Here is a 13,687-nt window from a genome sequence, read left to right as displayed (position 1 = left end):
GCCCAGTGCTCCAAGTAAGCTCTCTGCTTGCTACTGGACCTCCTGCTACCCCAGTGCTCCAAGTAAGCTCTCTGCCATGCTGTTGGTTCTCCTGCTACCCCAGCCCTGCAAGCATTCTCTCTGCTGAGCTGCTGGTTCGCGGCGCAGCACCCGCAGCTCTCCAGCTCCCTCTCCAGTCCTCCAGGTCCTGCCATCTACATCCTCTGGCTCCAGTCCAGTTCAGCCTCTCTGGTCTCCTTCTTCCACAACTCATCATCATTCAATAAAACTCACTAAACTAACTCTCTGTTGTGGTTGTGTTCGGGTTCAATCTTCAAATCATGACATTAGGAAGACTGGGCAGGCAGGGAACCCAAAATTCTAGCCAGACATGGTGTCTCGCTTATTTTTAAAGGGTTATTAATGAATTGATTTAGAAAAAGCTAAAATATACAACATTTTTTGAGTTATATCACAAAAGTCATTGAATGACAAAGGTGAGTCCAACTTTTGACTGGTAGTGTATGTACCGCAAATTCCACCAGCATAAACAAGCTGAGCAGTAGGTATGAGCCCTCATAAGTAAACATAAAGCTGCAGTTGCTGCTCGAACAAGCTCAAAGAAGATTGCTGTCTCAGGCAAGGCAGGGTAATCTGAGAACTGTGAATGTGTTCAGAACAGGGCATGAGGACCATGTCTGTTGCAAGCTTATGAAGACCAAGAAACAGGTGTGTGGAATGAACTTGACTGCAGAACAGCAGAAAAGCAGGCTCACAGGTGCATGAAGCTTAGTGAACTGCATGGAAGGAGTGCAGGATGGAGTCATTAGACACTCCAGATCATGACACTAATTAAGAAATTAAGTCACAGCTGTTGATGGCAAAACTATTAGTTGTGCAAATCTAAATCCAAATCTAGTCTTTGTTAAAGAGTGGCTGGAATGGATGCAACGCCCTGTTTGCAGCACGCCTTACATGGAATACAACATAACAGCCCTTGTACTTCAAATAAATATTTAATTGTGAAAGAGAAAGACAATTGTTTTTTTGTTTTAGAAAGAAAATGTGAAGTGTGTGATGCGTTTATTTAGCCTCACTGAGTAAATGCGTTGTTAAACCACCTCCTGCTATTTAAGCCTGCAAGTTTTTAGTGATTGTCTCCATCAGATTTGTACTGCTAGAGACTTAACATTTTTTTGATCTTTGCAAAATGGCTCAGACTCAGCCAGGTTGGATGAAGCACCATCTGTGAACAAACATTTTCAAATATTGCAAACGTTTCTCAGTTGGATTTAGGTCTGGACTTTGGGCCCTTCCAACACATTGCTTTGATCAAAACCATTTCATTGTAGCTCTGGCTGGGCGTTTAGGGTTGTTCACATGAACCTTCAACCCATTCAACCCTTTGTCATTTTTTCTTGCACTTCACAATGTAGAACTAGTTTGAGGTTTAAGGGGTAGGAATAAGTTTTGCAACTCACCACATACTCATGAACTCAAATTCATTTGGTGTACTCTTTGATTCTAGGATTGACTCGGTAAAATCAGAAAAGCCTCTCTGATTAAGTCCAGCACCCTGCATTCTATATCTGAACGTTTCTGAGTTTCACAGATTTCTACATGTATTCAGTACTCTCAAAGGCAATGCAACTATTCCAGCTGAGGACAAACTCATGTAATCCTTTGTCACGTCATGCACACGCAAATGCCAACATGTATACATGCTGGCTCTTGCAAATGTCCATGGTTCTTTAATTTGGCTCATTGTTTAAAGATCTTTTCTGTTGGATGTTAATAGGCAATATCCTTTTGCCATGAAAATATAAGAAACGAGAAACATTAGTTCTTTAAGTTTGTTACGGAACAACACGCATCAGAGATTTCACAAAAGCTTGGATGCCGCCTCCATCAAAATTGCAGAATTATTTTTTTTCTAAACAAAGTAATTATTATAACCATTCTCTCCAAAAATGTGTCTGACTTTACATTTTTTACCATTCCTATTGCATTTTGGGTTTGTTTTTTATGTGTAGGCCTCCTAATTTTAATGTTTCAATGCTGAGACCCCGCGTACAAATGAGTGAGTATGCACACTGGTAACCTTTCACGTGACTTCATGTAGGTCTCTAATTGGTTACTTAAAGGAACAATAAGTCAAATTTCATCATTTTAGATACAACAAAAAAATAGTTTGTGAACACCTAGGTATCTCTATAGATGGACTATGGTATGACATCACACACCATCTCTCTGTGTCGTTCTCCAGTGTCTTGTTTACATAGCCTGGCCAGCTATGGGTGCATGCATGTACGTCAGTGTGCGAAATACCTGTCAATGTTTGGGGGGGTCCTCATCTCCCGATTGTTGCGCAATACCGATCTAAATTTTCTCAATATGCAGTAGGCCTATAACATTATAATGTCAAAACCAAAGTCAGCTTTAATGTCAATTCTTCACATTCACCAGACATACAAGGACTCGAGAGGATGTTTCTCATTCACCAACAGTGAAACAGATAAAGTGCATACTAAAATTAAAATTTTTTTGTATTGTTGTCAACGTTACGTCTTTCTTCTGTTTTGCGCGCACATGGCTAATTTGCATATGCAAACAGGATTGGCTGGTTCCACTTGGCAAAAAACAGAACATATTTGTGAAAAAAAATTTGAATTTTAAATATTGGACATGTTGAGCTTAAAAACATTTTAGTGACCATTAGTGACAAAAAATATTTCATTTTTTATTTTTTTTGACACAATTTAAGACCCCCTTTAAATTTTGCTTTTGAGGCTTTCAGTGGGTCTCATGGGTTAATCGGGCGGGTCGAGCCCCCCCGGACCCCCCTGTATTTCGCACTCTGATGTACGTGCATGTGAACAGCTGCAGAGAGTACGCCCAGTTGATCAAAACGTTTTCTTGTTAGCAGGATTGTAAAGTTATGAGTTACTTTCTTCTTTAATAGACATGTTGCTACAAATGGGATACCGTTTTGCTGTGTTTTTATCTTTTGTACATATGCGCATACGAGGTGATGAGTGAGACGGGCCAGGGTAAAGGGGTGCCAGATTGCATCTAGAACAGAGGTAGAGAAAGGTGTGGCTCGCTTTTTGTTTCATTTTTTTTGTCCAATTCGATTAATGCATCATACCTCTAAATCAAAGTCACACCCCTGGCAGTTCAGATGCACAGGTGCAAATGTCACTCAAGCATCTGAATGTAAACAGAAGAATGAGACCACAACAACGATAAGACAGGAGAGAATGGCACAGCATCAGTCACTTATGTACCAAATAATATTTTCACTGCAGCAGTAGACATTATTTAACTTTGACTGGACCGACCAGACTTAAAAATCCAATAGCAAGCAAATGACCATGGCCGGATTTATGTTCAAGGAGGGTTTATTGTTGACTGCCAACCCCTCCCCTCCCTTAAATTTGTGAACTATGATCTGACATCTTTTTCTTAAAAGCAAAAAAGTCAAGAAAGTGACTTTTAAATGGACAACAACTAGCAACACAGGTCTGGTATCAACTGTCTGACCAGAAGTAAAGTGTTGTAAAAGCAGTGTAAGGCAAAGTGTAAGTTCACGTTAAAAACGTTTTTTTTTTACACTGCCTTGTATTTCTGTAAGTAAATGCTGTAAATACTTTACATGTTCTGCTCTTGGTTTTTGCTGACAGGAAGATAATCTAATGCGACCCCACGTCCTGCCTCCATTTACTGTGCAAATAATCATTGCATTCTTAAAAAATAAACAGCTGAACACAACAACAGTTTAAGGAAAACAGAGTATTCATAAACCACAGTGAAGTTTTCATTCAATACATAAGAGGTTTTAAGTGAATAGAAAACCACTTTGTTCTTGGCCCCTGTAAGATTAGCCATTAACTTTAGCCTCCAGGGCTAACTACAAGACACAGAGTTATCCTCTGCAGGTACGATTTTTAAGAGTTTATCAGCTTTTAACAAACTTCAAAAATCATGAAATACCTCTGTTAATAAATGTTTGATCTTTGATCCAGCTAACTGATTCTTTTGGCACAGATAGTTTTAACTTGGAACACAATCAAACTTAGCAGCTGTTGGGAAACTTGTTTCATGTAATTATGTACCTAATTTCAGATTTGATTTATTTATAATAAATTTTAATTATTTTCTAGTTTGTAAAGCTCCAATTACTCATATTAATGTTCTTCACAATAGAAAAACATGCAGTCATGTTCGTGTGTACAATAGATTTTAAAACAGATATCTCCAGTTCATTCCGACTTTGTGTTGACATCAGTAACACAGTATTTTCTCCTGCCATTTTGGATGGATTCTGTATTTGGATAAAACCATGAGTCCTCACTGGAACATCTAAATATAATTGAAGCAAAAAAACAAGTTTTAAAGTATTTGGTAAATGGAAAAATCACTTTTTACCACCTTTAAACATCCTAAATCTTTTTTTGTCTGTCAGAAAAACAAGGAACTGAGTTTTACCATCCGAAGAATACACATTGCTAGGGTTCTTCTCAGTAATACGCTACCCATATTGTGTGTGATACCTACAGCTGCCACTCTGTGCTCCAGTGTGGTGCTGTAGCCGTCCCAGTCCAGGTCCTCAGATTCTGGTTCTGGTCCAGGATCCACTTTGGTCCCATTGGCTTCCTCAAAGTCATTGTGGAGGGAGTGGCATTTCTGTCTTTTCCCTGTAGTCGTCATCTTAGCAACACACACTGTCTTGCTTTGCAGACTCTACTTGTTTTACAGTGCTGGAACTTGTCTGACAGCGTTTCCTCACAAAAGAACCGTAATCAGTTGTTTTTTTCCCCCTTCTTCCTCCGAATCTTCCAGGTGGGTTTGAGCTGGATCAGTTTCAGTCCCTAGTGGTGCTCCAGTCTAAACTCTCCCGGCATATCCTCTCTCTCACTGCTCCCCGTCTTTGCTTTAATCAGTCTTTCTTCTATAAAGCTAGATTTAACTCAAAATGTTTTGTTTCAGAGTGTGCTGCTGCACCGCTTAAATCCTAACTTTCCTCTATGTCGTAGTTCCGTTCTTGGTTATCCACTGAAAGTAGCCTTTGTGCCGTCCACCCTTACAATGTTTCACCACATCGTTCTGTTCTCTCTCTTCTTCTATAGTCTCCTCCTCCAGAAACAGGTGGCTTTCTCCGGCTTGCTGGAAAATGGAGGGGGTCCACAGGTATTCCCTCCTAATGGGAGTGGCTGGTCAGAGAAAAGCCATGACATATAAAAGGCAGGAATACAAGAGCAGAATGCCCGAGTAAGAATGCATCTTTCTTCCCTCAGTTATAATTGACATAAATGTCTTCTGGGCACACGCCCACATGGTCGTCCACAATGCCATGGCCTTCATCTTAGAAAGAACAACAAGACGTATTGTGACACAACCAAAGCATGGCTCTTTTTTTTTTCTTTTTAAATGAAGTCACACAGACTCTCATAAACTAGACCAAGCATTTCTCTGTCTACGTCAACATCAGTCGGGGTCACGACATGAATATGAACAATCTGAGAAATCTCAGCTGTCTCTGAACTAAATGATAGCGCCAACATTTTCTAGCAAACATGAGAGGATCGCTCTGGCTGGATCTGAGTGACAAAACAGGGACCTGTATTTAGGTTCCTCTTTTTATCACTTTGCAGGGCTTTTATTCTGCAATTACTTGTAAGTTCAACATTCACAGGGGTGTATTGGGTAGACTTGACTTCATGAAGCACGAATGTCCTTAAAAAGTTACAAGCAACTTCTTATTAACTACAATTTGGTTGAGTAACAACAGATATTAAGTACAATATGTAGTACTTAATAATAGTTTGGAAAATTATATGCAAAATACATAAAAATGAGTTTAAAAAAATACAACCAACAGTGACCAAATGCAGAAAAACATGTTTTTGCTCAAATTAACGAATCCATAGATGCTGCTAATGCTAGAGAAACCTTATGTAACTCAACAGTATCAAACAAAAGGAAGAAATAGCTGCTTTTCACAGAATGAATGTTGTTTTCCAGAATTATGTGGCCTAGGCTCTTGTCCCTTACGCCCACTTTAGATAAAGTGGGCGAAAGGGACTTTCTTGGTCTTGCTCAGTCTGTGGACCAAGAAAAGCCTTTATGTCCAACACCAACATATTTGACAAACGGTCTGCCAACGTCTGTAAAAGAAAGCTTCCAATTCAAATCTGTAAGCCTAAAAAGCAAGAGACGATAAATCAGTTTCCCTTGTAACATCCATGGCTGTCTTTATGCCATAGTCATTCAATAATCAGAAGTTCAAACTACCTGTTCATTACATATGTTAGTAACAACATCCCAGGAAAGCAGCCACAGTTATGCAGTTAATTACTGTGTGTGGCTCGGACGGCGCCCTCATCCAACCCATATTCTTGTCATGTGTCAAGATTTTGAAATATGGTCTCCATAAACCAGAAACCCTGGAATTTAACTGCTTGTAGCCTTTCAGCTTCCTCCTAGCAGATGAGTGATGAACCTGGATGAAAGAGGGGGTTGTGGGTTTAGCCGTCATTTGCTTTCATCCGAAGATATGTCTGAGTTTTGTAAAAATAAGCAAATATAATCAACAATTATGGTTGGCTTCATTTGAAGCTAAATATATAACAATCTGTTCAGTGTCAGCAACTACCATGTAGTTGCTATCAACAATGGAGATATGGGAGTTTAGTTAGACCAGCTGCTGCTTGAATCACATAACCAGTCATACTCTTATCCTAGGATGGAACAGTAAGCTTGTCAACATCAAAGCACATACGAACACCTAGTATTTGACCTTTCACAGACTTTCTACAGCTTTCTCACATTACATAAGAAAATGCCAAAGCTGGACTGTCACAGTTAAGATCTTGACATAACCTTTCAGCTCCATGAAAGCAAGCCACCTGCACCTTGAACACAAGTACACCCTCTATTTTTAGCTCAGTTGAATGTGGTCCACTCAGATATATAATTTTCCCTACAGCCTCTAAGGGGCAGTAATCCATTATTTTATGCACTGTCCACACAGATAAGACGAAGAAAATAACAGAAACGAAACAAATATGACTTCTCAATGTCATTTATTTGTTTGTTGTTTGAGAGAGATAGATTACCTCTCACTATTTTATTCCCTCACTCATTGTCTCACCTAATGTTTTCTTTAACTGTTGTGTGCTTGGCCCCACCCTATGACTGGGAGTGTTATGGTCCCTTGTGGGAGAACTCGCAATCTCAAACAGACAATTTAGTCAGGTGAAATTGAATTTCCACTGCTCTACTTAATCTATAAGTGCAGTATTTACTGTAAAGTATGGCCGGGCTGTGGACATCCAAAAATAGTTGGGTTTTCCTTTCATTTTGCCAAAATGCTATTATCGTTCCAGGCTTAAGGTTTAGCGGTTTTCTACAACTCAAGTTAACAAATCAAACAAAAAGACACTGATCAATTGCCACAAACATTTTGCAAACTGTTTACAGTTCATCTTTTGCATTACTTTTCCTTATCCTGTAGAGGAAATATTGAGTTTAAAGTTGTAAAGTGAATAGAAGACGAAACAAGTTTTAATGTGATTTACTGCCTTTGCATTGTCACTCACACTTAAAGGTGACCTATTATGTTTCCTTTCATACATTTAGGATAGGTTTATGGGTTATACAATACATGGTCATAACATTTCTTGCTTAGGTTGGAAGAATATCAGGGAAAAAAAAAGACTGACACTAGCGTTAGCATCCCTGTGGGATTTCTAATGCAAGCTAGCATCATGCTAACTATTAGCTGTCTGTGTCTGTTCAGCTGTAGTTAGTGTAAAGGTTAGGCTCATTTCTATGTTGGGCATCTTTGGCATCATGAAGTCATTAAAAGGGTCAGTTGTATGTGTATAGATAACCCTTTTGATTTCATAATTTCATTCCAGTTCACATAAAAATGTAAAAGAATTCACAGTAACATAAAATTAGCATCCATAGGCCCATTTGAACAGTTTATCTGCAAAAAAGGTAATATTGGCGTGAGTTAAACTTTAAATCCAACATTCTGCATCACTTTGTCTCTTTTTGGACATTTCTGGATTGTTTTGATGTGTTGTGGAAAAGCTTACATCTAGTCAGTCTACACAGTTTAAAATAAAACATTCGCTACAGGAGTCACACTTTAAAATAATATTTGCCTCTACTTTATGACATGGTGTGCCTTTTTTGGCTCTTGAGGGCCATATGAATTACCTTGATGAGCCGGATCCCGTCTTCGGGCCTTGAGTTTGACACGTGGAGTAAAGGAATTATTATCACTTTTTTGGCATGTATTAATGGTTAAGTTGTGTATGTGATTTATTACAATAACGATAATAACTTTAAAGTATGGTGTTTTATAAAAGTAAAAAGTAAGGTGTTAAATTTTGTGTGCTATAGTTTTACATCTCTTGGGTTGTCAAGTGAGGGGCTGGGCTGGGCTCAGCGGGGGGTGCTAGGTGAGGGGCAGTGCCTGCCGAGTGTGACATAATAATAGGGACGTTTTTGAAACAGCTTGTTTTCCAGACACCAACTAAACATTTTCCTATTGCCAAAAACAGTTGGGTGTTTCTGTTTAGCACATGGACTGTTTCTAGAAGCAGTAGAGACCCAAATGCAAGTACAAAAAAAGTTGCAAAAAGTAAATTTTTCATAATAGTTTACCTCTAAGAATGGACTGCCCATCTTTCCAAAGTAATTGGAAACCATAATGCTACCTTGGCAATGCATTATATTACTGACACTTTTTCTTGTATGCCACAATTTCCAATAAGCCTGCAGCATTAGCTTCACCAAGTTTGAGTTGCAGACAAGTGACATAAACTACATTGATTGTCTGGTCACACCAGCTGAAATGTAACTCTGGAGTCATTGTAAGTTTATCTGATTTGCAGCACATGTTGTTTAAAGAGAACGGGTAGAGTTAGCATTTGGCGTAAAGGACAACATTTCAAGTTGGCTGCCTTTGGATTAAATCAATTTTTGAAGTTGGGCCAGCTGTGAGACTGTTCCTGAAGAAGCAGAAAATCACCAGAGCATTCTGGTGAGCCGGAGCGCTCCAGACACGCAGGTGTTTGAACGGCGACATCTGTAGTTTAAACAACCGGGAGTTAGCCGTACATTTCGCATATGTGCAAAGAGCGAACCAAAGGAATGTCAGTCTGTCAGGGTGGTGTTGACCTAACGGGGCACAAGTACATCAAGGTTGATTAACAAGCAGGAATTTCTCCTGTCCCAGATGAAAAATGTCTGAGGTGTCCCCCCCCCAGCCTCAGCGGGTGAAGGCTAATGAAGAACAGGATAAATTTCCACTGGAAAACTGGAAAGCATCCTTACACACCATAGCAGCACTAAATAGCTCTGACGCAGGGTCACATTTCTCACTGCAGTCAGATCTGAGGGCTCCATGATATGAATTATGCCGGCTGATCTGTCTCCTCCGCAGATTAATGTCATTATTTACGGCTGGCTAATCTAAGCAGAGAGGAAAAACATGCAGGGAGCCAGTGCACACCTGGTTAGTTGCAAAACAAAATGTAATGTTTTTTTTAAACATTTCTATTAATTGAGATTAATTAACTGACATAATGAACAAAGTGACATAACAGACACGGTCTAGGAAAAATCTCAATTTTTTGCACAGACAAAGAAGAACAACGACCCAATTGTCATACCCAGATGGCAGTTAAATCCCAAATCATAGCCCAGTTTCTTGATAGAGTTTATGGTGTGTTAAATCGAAGTCGTATGAGGAGTCTGCTAAGCAGTTCAGCTCCAGTAATCCTGGCCTGTGGATCAAATCCCACAGGCCAGGAGCCTTTTCCATAAACACTGGCAACAGGACTGCTGATCCATACTTCCAAACTAAATCTTCTGCATTTCAACAAAATCTTTCACACTCAAATGGAACACTGCTGTGACAGCAGACTTTACCTTGAGGCGCACATATACCCGATAAATTACAGTTTTTCAGTTTTTGAACTCTTTCTTCAACAAATTGTACCTCAAACATGAGAATTGGAATAAAAAAAAAATCAAAATATTTGTCTGGATACTTTTCTCTTCAAATAGTAAAAGTGTAGAATTAAGTCTAAATTTTAAAAATAAATAAATAATAATAATAACAGTTTATGTGACTTTTATCTTTTGTTAAATTACAGGCACAAACTTTAAAATACAATTGACAAATCAGCTCAAATTTTTATTCAGAGTTATCTGAAGTATATCTTGATGCACTTCTGAATGAAATTACATCACATTGGTACCCAATATGATAATAATAATAATAATAATAATAATAATAATAATAATAATAATAATAATAATAATAATAATTCTGGGTGGGATTGTCTGTCTTATGTTAGGCATACATATATACATTTTAATGTGTAAGCTTTATTAGAAATATTAAACATAGGTTTGTAATGCTGTGTATTGAACCATCGAAGGCCACATATTTTAATTCAAAGGGACCTTTTAGCTTCACTTAGAGAAGGCAACAGCATCACTTTTTTCTTCTTCTTAATTTAGGTCAGTTAGTGAGTGGATCCTCAATTTGCAGCAATCAATGCTATGAACTGTTGAAACATTTATTTTGAAGAAAATATATGAGGTCTTTTTTCAAGGATTGGCAACAACCTTTTCAGTCACTTGCTTATTTAATTACAGAACCTACATTTTCAGTAAGCTACACTTTGAGAAATTATGTTTGGGCTTTTGAAAGGGCAAAAAGTTTACTTAATGAAGTAAATTTACATTTTAATTTTAAAAGGGCATCATTAATGAAAAGCCAATGTGATTGCTTTTCCATGCCTGTTTTACATCCATTAGTCATGCTAGTTTTGCAATAGGGACAGCTGCGATAGTCAAGCAAAACACATTCTGTTGTACAGTCAATTTGATTCATTATTGGCTCTCTAGTTAACTATAAAACAAGTTGTCATAGCTGTGAAAAAGTAATCTCGGTGCTGTAGAAAACAGAAAAACTTTTCTGCTTCAGTGATTGAGTCTATTGTACTAACTTTGGAAAATTAAATTTGTAGAGTACTGACTCTTCAAAGATTGCATTTGGGTCAGGGCACCATGAGCTTCCATGGGCTAACTTTGGCGTACATCTCAACAGAAGTAAAGGGGCGGGTCCAACTACTGAAAAATTGCCCCACATCAAACAATAGTGCAGTTTGGTAAGTGCCACTCTCCTGGTAAATCCCATACTCAGACTGATCTATTGGAGGCATGATTCACCTCTCCACAGAACACTTCCATCCTGCTCCAGGGTCCGGTGGCGGTGTGCTTTAGACTCCAGTAGATTGCATTGCACCTTTTGATGCCAGTCTTCAATACAGCTGTTCGCTTGTGGAAACCCATTCTAAGAAGCTTTCTAAACACTGTTCCTTAGCTGGTCTGAAGGCTACACTCATTCCCAATAGCTTACACTTTGTTATAATACCACTAACAGTTGATACAGAATAGTAAGAAGTGAGGAAATCCCACCACTGAACCTGTGTCACATGTGGCATCCTGTTCCTCTATCACATTGTAATCCTCAAGGGGAGCCACCTCCTGATTTTGTCCAACAGTGACCATGGAGTGTTTGGAACACCTGAATTCAGTGATTTTAAATCACTGACCTTGAATCAGATGTGATTTAATCAAAGTTCCAATTCTGCAATTATTTCTACAGATTATTTTATTTTCCGTTCCCTTGCAGGGTGTCCTGCAGGGTGTATCTGCTCTGGATTCTGCCCTACATTCTGCTGCTACTTACTGACCATTTCCAATCTCCTTTTGTAAAAGAATTGTCAGAGATAATTTTTTGCTTTATGATAACTTTTGTTATTATTGTTTGTGTTGGTTTTTAACCAATGTATGTTGACCAAAAATGTCCAGAAAGGCGCCTATAAACAAAATGTATTATTATTATTATTATTATTATTATTATTATTATTATTATTGTTACGTACCCACAGAGGCTGCAAAGACTTCCAGAATCTACATGGTTACCACACTGAAATACAAATGGCTTTTAAGGCCTGGAAATATAAGTAGAGATAGCTCGCAACTGATTCTAGTATTTTAGGGTGATTAAGTTACATTTACCATATTTATGGCGAGACAAGAACACAGTTACTGATTTTTTTTTATAGAAATTGTGGTGAAGATTCTGTTACAGAGTAGATACAGCATTTACAAAATAGCTTAAGGCCAGGAAATAGCATGATGCCTTAACGCACGCCTATTCGACAAATACTTTCTTTGCCTGCACTCACAATAAAATTATGGAAAATGGTGAAGGCAGCAGTAAAAACCACAGCATTAAAACATTCTTAACCGCTGCCACGGTAGTGGCAGTAGCATTTCTCTGACTTCTCTAAGGGTATCATTACCTTCTTAATGTAAGTGCAGTAATAGTAGGTAATATGACCATGCCACAAATTCCTTAGCAAGCAGAAACTTAGACATAATCACCAATAATCAGTGCTAAAGTATCAAGTAAGTCGAACCTCTTTGAAAACTAATTTTAAGATAATAGAAAAAATTATGCAGCAGAGACTTACAGCTTGGCATTTGATGACCACCTCATTCTTTTCCTTGGTAAGCTGATTGTTCTGCTCCTCGAGCTCATGAACCCTGGACACGAGCAGCTCGCTCTGCTCCTTGGCTTGTTTTAGCTCTTCTCTCTCCCTCATCCCTTCCTCGTCTGTGTGCGCGTGCAGAAGAGATAAAAAACCCTGACCTGCTACAGCACCCAGAGAATTCACACACACTTTGCACAAAGCTCAATATTCCAGCTCAGCCGACTGGCTCTTTGACTGAAACTCCCTCACTTTGGTTTACATCTGTCTGGAGTTAGACGGTCCACCCCCCACCACCGTCTCTCTCACATTCACTTATGCTCATGTTGCCCTCCAAAATAAATCCACATGTATGTATGGACACAAACACACATAGATAGATGTGTGGCCATTTATTGTTACTTGTTAATTGACTGGCCTCCTACTGGCTTTCTGTTCAAAAATATAGTCAAAAATATTCTATCCAATGCTGCTTTGCTCTGCCATTGTTCTACAAACACAAACAATAAACTGACAAATAAACAGACAGATGTGAACCTTCTAATATCGGCGTAACATGAGATTACCAGGGGCATCAGGTTCTAATGGTGGAGTCCCTGGTATAGTCACATTTTTGAACAACTTTCAAATACAATTTTAAACCTGTCAGCGCACACCTTTCTAACCACTGAGAAAATGAAGGTCATGATAGACACTGTTAAGTTTAAACACTTAGCCCTGGCCTGTAACCAATTAGTTGGAATCTGATCCTTTTCCAATCAGTGATTATGCCACTCTCTGTCACACTCACAACAATATTATTTGTGGTAGAGGTTCCAAATTAGCTATTTTCACAACCATTGAGAAAATAAAAATTAATTCTGAAGAATTAAGAAAGCCTACTGAAAAGGAAACTGTTTTTAAACAACATGTCAAGACATGTCCTTAGCTTGTTCTGGCTGCGAAAGAGAGAGCGAGAGCAAGACTTTCAGCTGATAAAACAGGTTGAAAGTTGCTCTATTTTAAGTGGTGGGCGCAGCTAACCAAAAAGCTTCACAAACTCATATTTAGCAGACAAAAATATTATCTTCTGTACTGTTAAACCAATGATAAATAAGAAAATTTGAGGAACCTAACGC

At 38.6% G+C, this 13,687-nt stretch overlaps 1 protein-coding gene across 3 annotated transcripts in view; it reads right to left on the bottom strand.

Annotated features, from left to right (window-relative positions):
- LOC105927383 (myosin-16) overlaps positions 1-12,744 on the bottom strand; it is a 55,613-nt gene extending 42,869 nt beyond the window's left edge. For 2 of the 3 annotated variants that reach the window (XM_012864112.3, XM_036142317.1), the window contains exon 1: positions 4,537-5,089. In XM_012864112.3, coding sequence (XP_012719566.2) covers positions 4,537-4,689 — 153 coding nt within the window. In that variant the 5' untranslated portion in view covers positions 4,690-5,089. Of the gene's footprint in view, positions 1-4,536; positions 5,090-12,551 lie in introns of those variants that run through there. The other variant, XM_036142316.1, reaches the window with a different exon arrangement.
- Between the last annotated feature and the right edge of the window lie 943 nt (positions 12,745-13,687).

The sequence above is a fragment of the Fundulus heteroclitus genome, chromosome 10 (assembly GCF_011125445.2).
Source record: "Fundulus heteroclitus isolate FHET01 chromosome 10, MU-UCD_Fhet_4.1, whole genome shotgun sequence".
NCBI lineage: Eukaryota > Metazoa > Chordata > Actinopteri > Cyprinodontiformes > Fundulidae > Fundulus > Fundulus heteroclitus.
This window is presented reverse-complemented; position numbering and strand designations above follow the sequence as displayed.